Source organism: Schistocerca nitens, chromosome 11 (genome assembly GCF_023898315.1).
Source record: "Schistocerca nitens isolate TAMUIC-IGC-003100 chromosome 11, iqSchNite1.1, whole genome shotgun sequence".
NCBI classification, from domain to species: domain Eukaryota; kingdom Metazoa; phylum Arthropoda; class Insecta; order Orthoptera; family Acrididae; genus Schistocerca; species Schistocerca nitens.
In genome coordinates this window covers 81097253-81115881 of record NC_064624.1, presented here as the reverse complement: position 1 = coordinate 81115881, position 18629 = coordinate 81097253, and the positions used below count along the sequence as shown (strand labels likewise).

Genomic DNA, 18629 nt, shown 5'->3' with positions numbered 1-18629 from the left:
GCCTCACTACTATGTACGAAAGAGGTTTAAGCGGTTTTTGAACTATGGTTCTGTTTTGAAATTGCACATGCTTTGCATATTTTTAGAATGAACACACTATACTCCCCATGTAAGATGAATTCAAATGGCTGAAACTGAATAAAAATTATTTTAAAATACGGAGATTTGTTTGTTCTACCACCCATCACAGTAATTTACATGTAAAACTCTGTATTCATACAATTGAGCTAATTTAAAGATTAAATGAACACAAGTAGTTGAAGAAACAATGCCATGTCACAGACAATTATGAGTGGAAAATGCACAAGAACCGTAAATGAGGTATTATTTGGCAAAAACTAAACTAGTGTGTGAGAAAGAAATGCAGTACTTGCAGATTTATATTTCCCAAAACTAGTTCTTGCATTCTCATTAGCATTTCTATTTCCCTCAAGGTATTAGTTTGCAAGAAAAGAGAAGCCAATCAAATGAACATTTTATGAAGTACGTTATTACTTTCTTCCTTCAAGTCTATGGCTTCCATCACAGTAAACATCTGTTTTACAAAAATTTCAAACTTAAAGCATGTAAATAATACATTCTAAGTGGGGAAGAGGAAGGAATTCTGACAAACACAGCGAGGAATTAATTATCCTCTTGTGTGCATAATGTTAAGCAGAATGAACACACAACTATTGCATATCCCTCTTTTTTTAATTAAAGCTTTATAAAAGTTTAGAAACAAGAAACGAATATAAACTTCACTCACAGTCTTCGTCTCTTTCCACAGAAAAACACAACATACTCCAATTGTGGTAAAATACACTCTTGTGGTTTCAACATCTATTTTTTTTAACAGTAAACAAGATAAAAACAAATATTTACAAGTTAGTAATGATAAGTTACACAGCAGCACAAAAAATATATTGCTCTCACCAAAGCAGTAAACTATTATATATCATTATACTGAGACAATAAATCCTCATCGTTTTATTTCTGTAAACATTACAAGGAAAAATAATGCTCCATTTTCAGTAATCATTCATGACCTGGATCAAAAACTTTGTGAATTACACTCTGTAATTATGTTACAAATATAAATGCCCAGCATTCTTTTATGGAACACATCTGTATTTACAATTCCTGTACACTCAGCAAGTTTGTGAAATATATTCAACTGTTTTTGGCACAAGTACCTCTTTTAAACTCAAAATTCTCCCCTCATACGAAGAGAGCTATCCAGTATTTATTGTTACTAAAGTGTGTGTTAACCATCAGAATGTTTCTGACATCTTAGCATTTTAAACAACAAAGAGAACAACGTCCGTGTTTAGTGAGTCGATACATAACAAACTGCCATTTGTACTTCTCCCGATTGTGCGAAATGTCGCACCGCAGTAACTTGCAGACACAATTGCGATAGATACATTTTGAGCAGTTCAGCTTTTACAGATCTGTAACACTGGCACAAAAGCAGCTCAGGCTGGCAGCAGTATCGGCATACCACGAGGGGACACCGAGTCCTCAGATGCTGTCGTAGAGATTGGCTGGCCGCACTCGGCAGCCGTTGAGAGTGAACGTGACACCGTCCTGCAACAGACGTGACAGGTCCGGATAAGTTAACCGTAAAGCTCAGTTTTACCTGCTTTGCACTTACCAGTGTCTCTCATTGCATCGACCTAGCTAAACTTTACAAAGGGAGGGCCAACTGTGCGTTTGTTCACAGTAGTAGCCTATAAGATGCAGGCAGCCAATAGGAGGATAGAATGTGGAAGCCAATGAACAACTGTTAACAAGATACACCTTTATGCCACTAACGTAAGAATTAATCACATTTTGTGGCCAGCCTTTCCTTCATATTCTGCTGAAAAATATATTAAAAAAATGCTGTGACTTACCAAACAGGAAAGCGCTGGTAGACACACAATAAATAAAACACACACACACACACACACACACACACACACACAAATATCAAGCTTTCGCAACCCACGATTGCTTCATTAGGAAAGAGGGAAGGAGAGGGAAAGACGAAAGGATGTGGGTTTTAACGGAGAGGGTAAGGAGTCATTCCAACCCCGGGAGCGGAAAGACTTACCTTAAAAAGGACAGGTATACCCTCACACACACACACACACACACACACACACACACACACACACATATCCATGCGCACATATACAGACACAGGCAGACATATGTGAAGGCCAAAAAGGGGTTGGGCAGAGATGTCAGTCGAGGCGGAAGTACAGGGGCAAAGAAGTTGTCCAATGAAAAGTGATGTACGAGGGGCTGCAACTTGAAATTAGCGGAGGTTGAGGCCTGGTGGGTGACGGGAAGAGAGAATATATTGAAGGGCAAGTTCCCATCTCCGGAATTCTGATAGGTTGGTGTCAGTGGGAAGCATCCAGATAACGCGGACAGTGTAACACTGTGCCAAGATGTGCTGGCCGTGCACCGAGGCATGTTTAACCACAGGGCGATCCTCATTACCAACAAACACTGTCTGCCTGAGTCCGTTCATGTGAATGGACAGTTTGTTGCTGGTCATTCCCACATAGAAAGCTTCACAGTGTAGGTAGGTCAGTTGGTAAATCATGTAGGTGCTTTCACACGTGGCTCTGCCTTTGATCGTGTACACCTTCCAGGTTACAGGACTGGAGTAGGTGGTGTTGCGAGGGTGCATGGGACAGGTTTTACACCGGGGGCGGTTACAAGGGTAGGAGCCAGAGGGTAGGGAAGGTGGTTTGGGGATTTCATAGGGATGAACCGAGAGGTTACGAGGGTTAGGTGGACGGCGGAAAGACACACTTGGTGGAGTGGGGAGGATTTCGTGAAGGATGGATCTCATTTCAGGGCAGGATTTGAGGAAGTCGTATCCCTGCTGGAGAGCCACATTCAGAGTCTGATCCAGTCCCAGAAAGTATCCTGTCACAAGTGGGGCACTTTTGGGATTCTTCTGTGGGAGGTTCTGGGTTTGAGAGGATGAGGAAGTGGCTCCGGTTATTTGCTTCTATACCAGGTCGGGAGGGTAGTTGCATCATGCGAAAGCTGTTTTCAGGTTATTGGTGTAATGGTTCAGGGATTCAGGACTGGAGCAGATTCGTTTGCCACGAAGACCTAGGCTGTAGGGAAGGGACCATTTGATATGGAATGGGTGGCGGCTGTCATAATGGAGGTACTGTTGCTTGTTGGTGGGTTTGATGTGGACGGATGTGTGAAGCTGGCCATTGGACAGATGGAGGTCAACGTCGAGGAAAGTGGCATGGGATCTGGAGTAGGACCAGGTGAATCTGATGCAACCAAAGGAGTTGAGGTTGGAGAGGAAATTCTGGAGTTCTTCTTCACTGTGAGTCCATCATGAAGATGTCATCAATAGATCTGTACCAAACTTTGGGTTGGCAGGCCTGAGTAACCAAGAAGGCTTCCTCTAAGCGACCCGTAAATAGGTTGACGTACGAGGGGGCCATCCTGGTACCCATGGCTGTTCCCTTTAATTGTTGGTATATCTGGCCTTCAAAAGTGAAGAAGTTGTGAGTTAGGATGAAGCTAGCTAAGGTAATGAGGAAAGAGGTTTTAGGTAGGGTGGCCGGTGATCGGCGTGAAAGGAAGTGCTCCATCGCAGCGAGGCCCTGGACGTGCGGGATATTTGTGTATAAGGAAGTGGCATCAATGGTTACAAGGATGGTTTCCGGGGGTAACAGATTCAGTAAGGATTCCAGGCGTTCGAGAAAGTGGTTGGTGTCTTTGATGGAGGATGGGAGACTGCGTGTAATGAGTTGAAGGTGTTGATCTACGTAGGCAGAGATACGTTCTGTGGGGGCTTGGTAACCAGCTACAATGGGGCGGCCGGGATGTTTGGTTTTGTGAATTTTAGGAAGTGGGAAGAAGGTAGGGGTGCAGGGTGTTGATGGGGTCAGGAGGTTGATGCAGTCAGGTGAAAGGTTTTGTAGAGGGCCTAAGGTTCTGAGGATTCCTTGAAGCTCCGCCTGGACATCAGGAATGGGATTACCTTGACAAACTTTGTATGTAGTGTTGTCTGAAAGCTGACGCAGTCCCTCAGCCCCATACTCCCCATGATCAAGTACCACGGTCGTGGAACCCTTGTCAGCCGGAAGAATGACGATGGATCGGTCAGCCTTCAGATCACAGATAGCCTGGGCTTCAGCAGTGGTGATGTTGGGAGTAGGATTAAGGTTTTTCAAGAAAGATTGAGAGGCACGGCTGGAAGTGAGAAATTCCTGGAAGGTTTGGAGAGGGTGATTTTGAGGAAGAGGTGGTGGGTCCCGCTGTGATGGAGGACGGAACTGTTCCAGGCAGGATTCAATTTGGATAGTGTCTTGGGGAGTTGGATCGTTAGGAGTAGGATTAGGATTATTTTTCTTCGTGGCAAAGCGATATTTCCAGCAGAGACTACAAGTGTAGGACAGTAAATCTTTGACGAGGGCTGTTTGGTTGAATCTAGGAGTAGGGCTGAAGGTGAGGCCTTTGGATAGGACAGAGGTTTCGGACTGGGAGAGAGTTTTGGAGGAAAGTTAGCTACTGAATTGGGATGTTGTGGTTCCAGATTGTGTTGACTAGAATTTTGAGGTTTTGGGGGGAGTGGAGCTGGAAGTGGGGGATTGCGTAGATGGGAGAGACTGGGTCTGTGTGCAATGAGAGGAGGTTGAGGTTTGTTGGAAAGGTTGTGGAGGGTGAGTGAGTTGTCTCTCCGGAGGTGGGAAACCAGGAGACTGGATAGTTTTTTGAGGTGGAGGGTGGCATGCTGTTCTAATTTGCGGTTGGCCTGTAGGAGGATGCTCTGAACAGCCGGTGTGGATGTGGAAGAGGGAAGATTGAAAACTCTGATTAGGGATAGGAGTTGACGGGTGTGTTCATTGGCTGAGTTGATGTGTAGGTGAAGGATTAGGTGTGTGAGGGCAATGGATTGTTCGGTTTGGAACTGGTATAGGGACTGATGGAAAGAAGGGTTGCAGCCAGAGATGGGAACTTTAAGTGTGAGGCCTTTGGGTGTGATGCCAAATGTCAGACAAGCCTGGGTAAATAAAATATGGGAGTGTAATCTAGCTAGGGTGAAGGCATGTTTGTGGAGGGAATGTAAATAAAACTTAATGGGGTCATTGTGGGGATGTTGTGAGGGTGACATGTTATTAGAAGGTGGAAAGTGTAACATGAGGCTAAAGTGAAAATAAAAATATATGGGGAGAGATAAAGGTGAAATAGAAAGCAACTAGAGTTCTGGTGTGAAAAAAGTCGAAAAAGTGTTGGTTTAAACTGAGCTATGTTGATCCTGTGGTGAACTTAGGTTGGTAAACAACGATGTGTACAAAGGTTCGGTAGTTGTGTTGCCTCCAAAACACTTTAAGGGTGGAGAAACTTGGGAAAATTTCGAAAAAACTGCGTATAAATGTATTGAAAGGACTGGTTATGCGGTGGCAGATTATGAAACAGAGGCTAACAATTGTATGATGAATCTGTTACCCCCGGAAACCATCCTTGTAATCATTGATGCCACTTCATTTTACACAAATATCCCGCACGTCCAGGGCCTCACTGCGATGGAGCACTTCCTTTCACGCAGATCACCTACCACCTTACCTAAAACCTCTCCCCTCATTACCTTAACCAGCTTCATCCTAACTCACAACTACTTCACTTCCGAAGGCCAGACATACCAACAATTAAAGGGAACAGCCATGGGTACCAGGATGGCCTCCTCGTACGCCAACCTATTTACGGGTCGCTTAGAGAAAGCCTTCTTGGTTACCCAAGCCTGCCAACCCAAAGTTTGGTACAGATTTATTGATGATCTGGACTCATAGTGAAGAAGAACTCCAGAATTTCCTCTCTAACCTCAACTCCTTTGGTTCCATCAGATTCACTTGGTTCTACTCCAAATCCCATGCCACTTTCCTCAACGTTGACCTCCATCTGTCCAATGGCCAGCTTCACATATCCGTCCACATCAAACCCACCAACAAGCAACAGTACCTCCATTACAACAGCTGCCACCCATTCCATATCAAACGGTCCCTTCCCTACAGCTTAGGTCTTCGTGGCAAACAAATCTGCTCCAGTCCTGAATCACTGAACCATTACACCAATAACCTGAAAACAGCTTTCGCATGATGCAACTACCCTCCTGACCTGGTACAGAAGCAAATAACCGGAGCCACTTCCTCATCTCCTCAAACCCAGAACCTCCCACAGAAGAATCCCAAAAGTGCCCCACTTGTGTCAGGATACTTTCCGGGACTGGATCAGACTCTGAATGTGGCTCTCCAGCAGGGATACGACTTCCTCAAATCCTGCCCTGAAATGAGATCCATCCTTCACGAAATCCTCCCCACTCCACGAAGAGTGTCTTTTCGCTGTCCACCTAACCTCCATAACATCTCGGTTCATCCCTATGAAATCCCCAAACCACCTTCCCTACCCTCCAGCTCCTACCCTTGCAACCGCCCCCGATGTGAAACCTGTCCCATGCACCCTCTCACCACCACCTACTGCAGTGCTGTAAGCCGGAAGGTGTACACCATCAAAGGCAGAGCCACGTGTGAAAGCACCCACGTGATTTACCAACTGACATGCCTACACTGTGAAGCCTTCTATGTGGGAATGACCAGCAACAAACTGTCCATTTGCATGAACGGGCACAGGCAGACAGTGTTTGTTCGTAATGAGGATCACCCTGTGGCTAAACATGCCTCGGTGCACGGCCAGCACATCTCGGCACAGTGTTACACCGTCCAGGTTATCTGGATACTTCCCTCTGACACCAACCTATCAGAACTCCGGAGATGGGAACTTGCCCTTCAATATATTCTCTCTTCCCGTCACCCACCAGGCCTCAATCTCCACTAATTTCAAGTTGCCGCCCCTCGTACATCACTTGTCATTCGACAACATCTTTGTCCCTGTACTTCCGCCTCGACTGACCTCTCTGCCCAACCCCTTTGCCTTTGTGTGTGTGTGTGTGTGTGTGTGTGTGTGTGTGTGCCTGTCCTTTTTTCCCCCTAAGGTAAATCTTTCAAATCCAGGGATTGGAATGACTACTTACCCTCTCCCTTAAAATCCACATCCTTTCGTCTTTCCCTTTCCTTCCCTCTTTCCTGATGAAGCAACCTTGGGTTCAAAAGCTTGAAATTTGTTTGTGTGTGTGTTTGTGTTTTTTATTGTGTCTATCTACCAAAGCTTTCTCGTTTGGTAAGTCACAGCATCTTTATTTTTTATATATATTTTCCCCGTGTCCTGCTCGACACCGTCAAATATCTGGGCGTAATGCTGGAGAGTGGAGAGCAATACGAGGTGGAATGAGCATGTGAGAACTGTGGTAGGGAACACAAATTGTCAGCTTCGATTTATTGGGAGAATTTTAGGAATGAGTGGTACACCTGTAAAGGACACCGCATATAGGACACTGGTATGACCTATTCTCGAGTACTGCTCGAGTGTTTGGGTTCTGTACGGTTGCACTGAAGGAAGACATCAAAACAACTAAGAGGCAGGCTGCTAGATTTGTTACCTGTAGGTTCAAGAAACAAGTACGTGTTATGGAGGTGCTTCAGGAACTCAAATGGGAATCCTCACAGGGAAGGTGACATTCTTTTCGAGAAACCCTAATGAGAAAATTTAGACAACCGGCATTTGAAGCTAACTGCCACCCAACGATTCTACTGCCACCGACGTATATGGCGCATAAGGGCCACGGAGATAAGATACGAGAAATTTGGGGCTCATACGGAGGCGTACAGACATTCGTTTTACCCTTGCTCTATTTGAGAGTGGAACAGGAGGGGAAATGACAAGTAGTGGTACGAGGTACCATCCACCACACACAGTACGGTGGCCTGCAGAGTATCGATGTAGATGTAATTATCTTGACGCACGAGTTCATAGCATTTTTCCGTAAGTTTAATAAACACGACAAATGCACATAACAGAGACTTTAGTCATCAATAATATATTCTCCTCCACCATTTACAATAGTCTGCCAATGCTGGGTTCACTTTTCAATTTCTCGACTAGAAATCACTCGGTTTTCAGGGAAGAACTCGTCGAGCCACGTTAGGAGCACATTTTTGTCTGGAAAAGAAGTTCCTCGAAAGCCGACGGAGGTTTCTCGGGTCTCCAGCCGGGTGGTAGCGTCGATATCTCACGATGTTTCGGGAAGTGTCATACTACCCATCTTCGCCAGAAGACCCGAGAAACCTTCACCGATAGTTTACGCCGGGAAAGCCTACAGTCACATATTCCTCGAAGGCTGTTCGACAGAGAATGGTAAAGAAGAAAATGTGAGGGCACGATATCAGGTGAGTAAGGTAGGTGCAGAATGACTTCCCAACTCAACTCCTGCACAGTGTTTTTTGTACGTCTAGTAGAATGCGGACGAGCATTATTGTGGTGTAGCATCTCTTCGTGCTGTCTTCCCGGTTGTTGTTCTCGGACTGTGTTTGCAAGATGTCTCAGCTCTCGATAATAAATGTCACCAGTGACGGTTACACTTTGGGGATGCAATCCTCAGTGCATCACACTATCATTGTTCCACCAAATGTGTAACATTATCTTTTGTAGATTCACACAGGTCTTTGTTTGGCTCAACCATCACTCTCTTTTCCTTACGTTAGCACGCAGGCACCATTTCTCGTCACCAGTAATCGCACAGGAAGGGAATGCTCGGTGTTGTTCACAAGAAACTGATGATGAGCATGCAGAGATGCACATAAAGACACCTGTTAATTTTTGTGATTTTGGCTCAGAGCGTGTGGTACCTGTACACCTGATGTCTGAACCTTTCCCCACTGTGTGCAAATGTCGCACGATGGTGGACTGATCACAGTTCTCGAGTACACTGACGTGGATAACTGTAGATTAATGCTTTTAGTACACTGAAATGGATTAATGCTTTTTAAATGGTCTTCATCAAACCTCCAAGGTATTTCTAAATCTGGAGAGCCACTAGTTTCAAAATGATCTCCTTAAAATGCGAAAATCAATTTCTTGCCGTGTCCAGCCCAATAGCATTATCCCCGTGCACAGTGCAAATGTCTCTAGCTGCCTTCACCGCTGTCACCCATATACTAAACTCAAACACGAAGATATGTCACAAATATTTGAATTTTTACACTTGGCACCACATTTTCTAGCATCCACAGCTCCAGTAGCTACCTCAAAATGACAAAATGACAACATGTAAACTCAGATAGCAACAGTGAACTACGAATAAAAGATGAGAATCGACAAACAAACCCGTAGCAACCGGAATAGTAAGATGCAAACAAAAATGCTATGAACTTATGCAGCAACCTAATAATATAAGAGGAGGAAACAAAATAAAACTACACAGGTCGAAAGAGAATGTGATGTTATTTCAATGACTACAAAATATAGTCAAATTTACAACCACTTTCCAGTACCAACCCATTTACCAGTATAACTTTCAACCCCTCTGGCAGAAATTCACATACCGATTCGGTCGAGAAGGGTGTCGTAAAACTGCCGTATTCCCTCGCAATGTAAGCTGGCTCACAACTCTCCTAAACGGCAACACTCCTAAACGGTTCTCGACATTCCGGATACTCACATCGGGGCGGAGCCAACGTCCGAGTCGGTGCCACATGTGTTCTATCGGGGATGTTGCCGGCCCCAGGAACAGTTCATCGTTAGGCAGACACTTCATCAATAATATATTCACCTTACCGTGGTCTTTGTAAATGTGTGGACCCACTAATGACAAAACGATATCCTCACGTATGGACAAGACTTTTCCCGTCGACAAACGGTACCACGGTACTGTCGCGCAGGATTTAACTGGCGAGGATGCAAGACGTACCGTCGTGCCGACAGAGTTCCCTCGGTCACTACCACCCACAATAAACTACATGATACTGGCAGAAACACCTCTGTGCCTCTCCGAAACACAGGAAGAATGGGACCTCTCCCGATGTCGCTGACATACTCACTGACTACAGTCGTCAGGGATAGCACAGAATCGCAATTCGTCACCGATCGCAATGTCACGTCACTCGACATCGGTCTGTGTGTGCTTCCCAGTCACAGCACCACTTTGTACACCGTCATCAGTGTAATGGCAGCTGCTCGTCTCAGACTAACGGTGTGGGGTGACACACAACACTGCAAGGAGTCCATTACCTGTCCTCAGTCCAGAATGCAGTGATCCTCACTCGTGGTGGTCAGATAGGATCGAAAGAAACCTTGCCGACAAGTACGCTCGCCTTCACATTCCCATCTAGTCCGATATCGGGCCACTGTCACATCCGAACGCCCCACAAATCTGGATAATGCACGATTCGACCGGACGGCCAAATGGATATCCACAGTGAAGCCCCTTTCAAGCTTTGTCACGTGCTGATTATGCTGTCTCACACAAGTACATATTTCCTTCCTAGGAATCACTCACCATGTGACTCTATTCATGCCCCTTTATAGCCTACTGGACCTGGTAAAAACAACTAAACATGAAGAACACTAATGCACCCTGGTGGCTGTTCTACAGACGACTGCAACTTTAATCATTTACATATCTGATAATATTGTGTACATACACAAGTTTAATAAGTCACAGCAGCAAAATACTAACGCGAATTCTTTACAGACGAATGGAAAAACTGATAGAAGCCGACCTCAGGGAAGATCAGTTTGGATTCCGTAGAAATGTTGGAACACGTGAGGCAATACTGACCCTACGACTTATCTTAGAAGAAAGATTCAGGAAAGGCAAACCTACGTTTCTAGCATTTGTAGACTTAGAGAAAGCTTTTGACAATGTTGACTGGAATAATCTCTTTCAAATTCTGAAGGTGTCAGGGGTAAAATACAGGGAGCGAAAGGCTATTTACAATTTGTACAGAAAGCTGATGGCAGTCATACGAGTCGAGGGGTATGAAAGGGAAGCAGTGGTTGGGAAGGGAGTGAGACAGGGTTGTAGCCTATCCCCGATGTTATTCAATCTGTATATTGAGCAAGCAATAAAGGAAACAAAGGAAAAGTTCGGAGTAGGTATTAAAATCCATGGAGAAGAAATAAAAACTTTGAGGTTCGCCGATGACATTGTAATTCTGTCAGAGACACCAAAGGACTTGGAAGAGCAGTTGAACAGAATGGACAGTGTCTTGAAAGGAGGGTATAAGATGAACATCAACAAAAGCAAAACGAAGATAATGGAATGTAGTCGAATTAAGTCAGGTGATGCAGAGGGAATTAGATTAGGAAATGAGACGCTTAAAGTAGTAAAGGAGTTTTGCTATTTGGGGAGCAAAATAACTTATGATGGTTGAAGTAGAGAGGATATAAAATGTAGACTGGCAATGGCAAGGAAAGCGTTTCTGAAGAAGAAAAATTTGTTAACATAGAGTATAGATTTAAATGTCAGGAAGTCGTTTATGAAAGTATTTGTATGGAGTGTAGCCATGTGTGGAAGTGAAACGTGGACAATAAATAGTTTGGACAAGAAGAGGATCGAAGCTTTCGGAATGTGGTGCTACAGAAGAATGCTGAAGATTAGATGGGTAGATCACATAACTAATGAGGAGGTATTGAATAGAATTGAGGAGAAGAGGAGCTTGTGGCACAACTTGACTAGAAGAAGTGATCAGTTGGTAGGACAGGTTCTGAGGCATCAAGGGATCACCAATTTAGTATTGGAGGGCAGCATGGAGGGTAAAAATCTTAGAGGGAGACCAAGAGATGAATACACTAAGCAGATGCAGAAGGATGTAGGCTGCAGTAGGTACTGGGAGATGAAGAAGCTTGCACAGGATAGACTAGCATGGAGAGCTGCATCAAACCAGTCTCAGGACTGAAGACCACAACAACAACAACACAAGTTATACAGGCATCTGACCATGTCTTCTGGGTGTTTCACTGTTTTTGTCAGGCAGTGTATATATACAGGGTGTTCCAAAACTTTGTAGGCAAAGCTTCTGAAATGGATTCCTCGTATAATGAGAAGAAAAAAAGTCCGGAACACGTGGGCTCAAAAATGAATACCTTAAGAGTTACAAGCACCTTTTCATCTTCGATACTGTGCAACACACGTCTTCTACTGTAAGCTCTTTGCTTTCCATATTCTGGGAGGCGGTGGTATGGACCAAAACAAGAAAAAATTGTCAAGTAAACATGGCTCTAAAATGTATACCTTAAGAGCTACAAGCAGTTGTTTATCTACACTATTGTGAAACACTTATCTTCTACAGTGAACAAGTGCTCGTAGTACTTAAGGTATTCATTTTACAGCACATGTTTACTGATCTTTTTTTTTTTTTCTTGTTCTTGCCCATATTACCTCCACCGAAAATATGGAAAGCAAAGAGCTTGGAGTAAGAGAGATTTGTTTCACAGTATCGGAGATGAAGAGCCCATGTTTACTGTACATTCTTTCTTCTTCTTGTACGAGGATTCCATTCCCGAAGTTTTCTCATCGAGTTTTGAAACACCCTGGACAGCATGTCTGAACCTTCTATGCTGAAATATTATTAATGGTTTTGTCTCAATGGTAGGATGTAGATTGTGGTGACAGAGTGATCTGTAGCATAAACTGAGGTCTAGTTAGGTTGGAATGTCACAATTTAGTTGCAAGTGGGTAAAGCTGACAAATGTGAAGGGGTATTCCATGTAAAGCAGGACACACTTACAATATTTTAAAGTTTAAGATTTGGTACTTTATATTTTTTTTTGAAAATGCTGGACTTTCTACTCTATATCAACAATGGTTTGTGGCACATTATTGCTTTCCCTCCATAATTTGTAGCCTTTTTATAATGCCATATGTTTTTCATGTGATGAGAGTGTGAAATATTGGAGATTTTGGACCTTCATTTCAACTAATTCACAGGTAACAATTAGCATATAATTATTTATATTACTGCTACATACCCTAATGTATTGCGTAAAGACTATAAAACTGAAATAGGCAAATTATAGGTTGAGCTAAATAACATAATACAACAGTACGAACTTTCATGTAACACGAGTCACTTTCATGTAATTAAGTTTTTTTACCAAGAGAGATATTGGAGATAACTTTATCTTGTTCAGTAATTTACTTCTTAATGTGACTGTGTAACTAATATCACTACTAAAAATTTCTCAATTTCAACCCACATTGTAATAACAGAAAATTAAATGTGTAACGTGAGTCACATAATCTGAGTCACAGTTGTATTATTTTAAGATTGGAAGAAGAGGATGCCCCTAGCAGCAGCAGAAAGACAAGAGTAGGAGGAGGGAAAAGTTAAAGAGAGAAGGAAAACATGAATAATTTAAGAAGTATATGGAAGAAGCTCGAAAAAGCCAGCAGAAGCAGAAACAAAAGTTTCTACAGTTGAATCAACATAAAAAGGGACTGTTATTAGAAGAAAGAAGAGCTAAAAATAGGGATAGAGTTAGAAAACATAGGCAACATAAGATGCAAGATCAGCAACCTAGTAAAGTAAGTTTGTCACTGTATAAGTCACATAGTGCTCTGGATAAAGCCACAGCTCGAGTGCTGCCATTGCTTACATTAGCAAGGTACTATCGACTATACCTGAAAATGTGAAGGTAGTTTCAATCTAGCCAGATGGACCTGCCTCACAATTTAAAAACAAATATATTACTGCTGCTGTACCTCAATTTCGATCCTTTTATAATGTGGAAATCTATTGGAACTTATTGGCTACATCCAATGGTAAAGAAGCCGTATATGTAATTGGTGCACCTGCAGAATGGCTAGTGGGGAATGGAGTAAAAAAGTGAAAATCCACAGTAGGTAATGTATCAACTTTCGCTCAGGTAGCTGCAAGTACCACAACTATGCAGGTTTTTCATGTGTCTATTGACGAAATTCAAGGAATCAATGTGAAACTTAATCTGGCTCAAATATTTTCTTCAGCATCATCAGTACCAAACATAAGAAGCATTCACTGCTTTCACCAACAGAAAGGAGTGCTACAAACATATCTGATGTCTCCAAAGAATTTTGCAGCTGCAGATCATCACACTGAAGAAATTACAGAAAGTGTAAAAATTGGAGACTGGTACAAAGTAGACCATGACAGTAAATTCAGTGCTGGAGAAGTGTGTGCAGATTTTTGACATTCTTACTTAATCAGTGCAATGGAGTGTGCTGGGCACTATTGGAAAGGGCCCGTAAAATTTGATGAAATTAATCCACTTGATGTCAGTGCAAGAGGATATTTTCAGTTCTCTGACTTAACTGAATTTAAAGTTCATCTTCCCAGATGTCATGCTCTTATAATTTTTCATAGTGTTTGAAAAGTGAAATGTTAATGTTAAGTTTATCTTATTTGGCACATAATGTCATTATTTTCATTTCCCTGCTTGTAAGAAAGAAGTTTTTCCAACAAGCAGTAGCAAGTACAAGTTATGCGCCTTTTTCAGTATAGTACAGTATTTCACATGGTATAAATAATTTTAGAAATCTGCAACTCTGTCATCTGAACGGCAACCTAATATGCATTTTCTGTCATAAAAACCAGATCCATACTCCTAATAGTTTGAGGACACTTTTGACCTACAGTGCACATTAGGAATAGGATGTCCCAAATTTGTAACATGAGTCACAACATAAATTACATTCTTGTTCTTTAACTTTAGCACTCTTCCCTGCTTAAATAACACTTCAAGATCTTTGCCTGAATAACACAATTTATAATAATGATTTACAAAAGAAAATATGGGTTTACATACTGATAACAAGTCAACATAATAAAACACTGATTTCAAAACATTACGTGAGTCACCATGGAATCTCCCTGAAAGTTGAAACCTTGGTTGCAGTGGCATACTGATCCATAGCATAGCTAATGGTCTGTGGAAACTTAGAAGCTGATAGTAACGGAAAATGAAACTTTCTGTTTACGTGTGTCTAGTATACGTGTAACACAATTCCCAAGATGTAGGAAAAGCAGAAAATAAACATTTTCCCCACAATCTAAACAACACAGTTACATCATCTGCTACTATATCAGCTGTTTGGGTACTGCGACTTTCCCCCACGACCGCTTGTGACAGGTGTTACCGGCACCCTTGTTGATGTTTGAGCATGGACGGCCTGTGACAAAGTTTTAACCAAAATTATTAGTATTTATTTTATGGCCTTCATTGGACCACTCTAAAAAAAAAGTTGTAAATAAGTTGTTACACCAGGATACAATTTGGCTAAACAATAACTTAATGTGATATTTAGGTAATATAATTATTAGAGTCTATTCTTATATGAAAGGTGTTTTGTTCTTCTGTCTGCCCAATATTTCTTCATTCTTTCAGATATTTTCTTTCTTTCTTCAACTAAGACCACTCTTCCTGTACTCCTTTTATTGATTTTCATTTTTAGTCTGGTTTGCGGGTCTTGCAGTATTCTGGTTTTCTCTGTCTTGCTTTTTAGGTCATCTACATCTACATGACTACTCTGCAATTCACATTTAAGTGCTTGGCAGAGGGTTCATCAAACCACAATCATACTATCTCTCTACCATTCCACTCCCGAACAGCGTGCGGGAAAAACGAACACCTAAACCTTTCTGTTCGAGCTCTGATTTCTATTATTTTATTTTGATGATCATTCCTACCTAAGTAGGTTGGGTTCAACAAAATATTTTCGCATTCGGAAGAGAAAGTTGGTGACTGAAATTTCGTAAATAGATCTCGCCGCGACAAAAAACGTCTTTGCTTTAATGACTTCCATCCCAACCCGCGTATCATATCTGCCACACTCTCTCCCCTATTATGTGATAATACAAAATGAGCTGCCCTTTTTTGCACCCTTTCGATGTCCTCCGTCAATCCCACCTGGTAAGGATCCCACACCGCGCAGCAATATTCTGACAGAAGACGAACGATTGTAGTGTAAGCTGTCTCTTTAGTGGACTTGTTGCATCTTCTAAGTGTCCTGCCAATGAAACGCAACCTTTGGCTCGCCTTCCCCACAATATTATCCATGCGGTCTTTCCAACTGAAGTTGTTCGTAATTTTAACACCCAGGTACTTAGTTGAATTGACAGCCTTGAGAATTGTACTATTTATCGAGTAATCGAATTCCAACAGATTTCTTTTGGAACTCATGTGGATCACCTCACACTTTTCGTTATTTAGCATCAACTGCCACCTGCCACACCATATAGCAATCTTTTCTAAATCGTTTTACAACTAATACTTACTAGACGGTAAATTACAGCATCATCTGCGAACAACCTAAGAGAACTGCTCAGATTGCCACCCAGGTCATTTATATAGATCAGGAGCAGCAGAGGTCCCAGGATGCTTCCCTGGGGAACACCTGATATCACTTCAGTTTTACTCGATGATTTGCCGTCTATTACTACGAACTACCTTCCTGACAGGAAATCACGAATCCAGTTGCACAACTGAGACGATACCCCATAGGCCCGCAGCTTGATTAGAAATCGCTTGTGAGGAACGGTGTCAAACGCTTTCCGGAAATCTAGAAATACGGAATCAACTTGAGATCCCCTGTCGATAGCGGCCATTACTTCGTGGGAATAAAGAGCTAGCTGCGTTGCACAAGAACGATATTTTCTGAAACCGTGCTGATTACGTATCAATAGATCGTTCCCTTCGAGGTGATTCATAATGTTTGCATACAGTATATGCTCCAAAACCCTACTGCAAACCGACGTCAATGATATAGGTCTGTAGTTCGATGGATTACTCCTACTATCCTTCTTAAACACTGGTGCGACCTGCGCAATTTTCCAATCTGTAGGTACAGATCTATCGGTGAGCGAGCGGTTGTATATGACTGATAAGTAGGGAGCTATTGTATCAGCGTAATCTGAAAGGAACCTAATCGGTATACAATCTGGACCTGAAGACTTGCCCGTATCAAGCGATTTGAGTTGCTTCGCAACCCCTAAGAAACTCATGCTAGCAGCTGTTCGTGTTTCAAATTCTGGAATATTCCATTCGTCTTCCCTGGTGAAGGAATTTCGGAAAACTGCGTTCAATAACTCCGCTTTAGCGGCACAGTCGTCGGTAACAGTACCATCGGCACTGTGCAGCGAAGGTATTGACTGCGTCTTGCCGCTTGTGTACTTCACATACGACCAGAATTTCTTCGGATTTTCTAGCAAATTTCGAGACAATGTTTCGTTGTGGAACCTATTAAAGGCATCTCGCATTGAAGTCCGTGCCAAATTTCGCACGTCTTGCTTTTTCCGTTGCCTCTGCAACAGCGTTCGTAATTGTTTTGTGTACCATGGGGGATCAGTTCCATCTCTTACCAATTTATCAGGTATGAATCTCTCACTTGCTGTTGCTACTATATTTTTGAATTTGAGCCACATCTCGTCTACATTTGCATAGTCAGTTTGGAAGGAATGGAGATTGTCTCTTACGAAGGCTTCTAGTGACACTTTATCCGCTTTTTTAAATAAAATTATTTTGCGTTTGTTTCTGGTGGATTTGGAAGAAATGGTATTGTGCCTAGCTACAACGAACTTGTGATCACTAATCCCTGTATCAGTCATGATGCTCTCTATTAGCTCTGGATTGTTTGTGGCTGAGAGGTCAAGTGTGTTTTCGTAACCATTTACAATTCGCGTCAGTTCGTGGACTAACTGCTCGAAATAATTTTCGGAGAAAGCATTTAGAACAAACTGGGAAGATGTTTTCTGCCTACCACCGGTTTTGAACAAGTATTTTTGCCAACATATCGAGGGAAGGTTGAAGTCCCCACCAACTATAACCGTATGAGTGGGGTATTTATTTGTTACGAGACTCAAATTTTCTCTGAACTGTTCAGCAACTATACCATCGGAGTCTGGGGGTCGGTAGAAGGAGCCAATTATTAACTTAGTTCGGCTGTTAAGTATAACCTCCACCCATACCAATTCGCACAGAGTATCTACTTCGAAATCACTGCAAGATAAACCACTACTGACAGACACAAACACCCCACCACCAATTCTGCCTAATCTATCTTTCCTGAACACCGTCTGAGACTTCGTAAAAATTTCTGCTTTAGCCAGCTTTCTGTACCTATAACGATTTCAGCTTCTGTGCTTTCTATTAGCGCTCGAAGCTCAGGGACTTTCCCAGCACAACTACAACAATGTACAACTACAATTCCGACTGTTCCTTGATCCAAGCACGTCCTGTATTTGCCATGCACCCTTTGAGATTGCAGCCCACCCCGTACTTTCCCGAGGCCTTCTAACCTAAAAAACCGCCCAGTCCACGCCACACAGCCTCCGCTACCCGTGTAGCCGCCAGCTGAGTGTAGTGAACTCCTGACCTATTCAGCGGAACCCGAAACCCCACCACCCTATGGCGCAAGTCAAGGAATCTGCAGCCAACACGGTCGCAAAACCGTCTGAGCCTCTGATTCAGACCCTCCACCCGGCTCTGCACCAAAGGTCCGCAGTCGGTTCTGGCAACGATGCTGCAGATGGTGAGCTCTGCCTTCATATCATAAGCAAGACCGGCAGCCTTCACCAAATCAGATAGCCGCTGGAATCCAGAGAGAAATTTCCTCAGATCCAAAGCGACACACGTCATTAGTGCCGACATGTGCCACCACCTGCAGCTGGCTGCACCCTGTGCTCTTCATGGCATCCGGAAGGACCCTTTCCACATCAGCAATGACTCCACCCGAAACGCACACGGAGTTC

General features: G+C 42.9%; 1 protein-coding gene across 1 annotated transcript in view; it reads right to left on the bottom strand.

Annotated features, from left to right (window-relative positions):
* Positions 1-674: 674 nt before the first annotated feature.
* The window catches only part of LOC126212949 (cation-dependent mannose-6-phosphate receptor-like), a 125522-nt gene continuing 107567 nt past the window's right edge, over positions 675-18629 (bottom strand). The window contains exon 6 of the mRNA XM_049940467.1: positions 675-1569. Coding sequence (XP_049796424.1) covers positions 1504-1569 — 66 coding nt within the window. The 3' untranslated portion in view covers positions 675-1503. The remainder of the gene's footprint in view (positions 1570-18629) is intronic.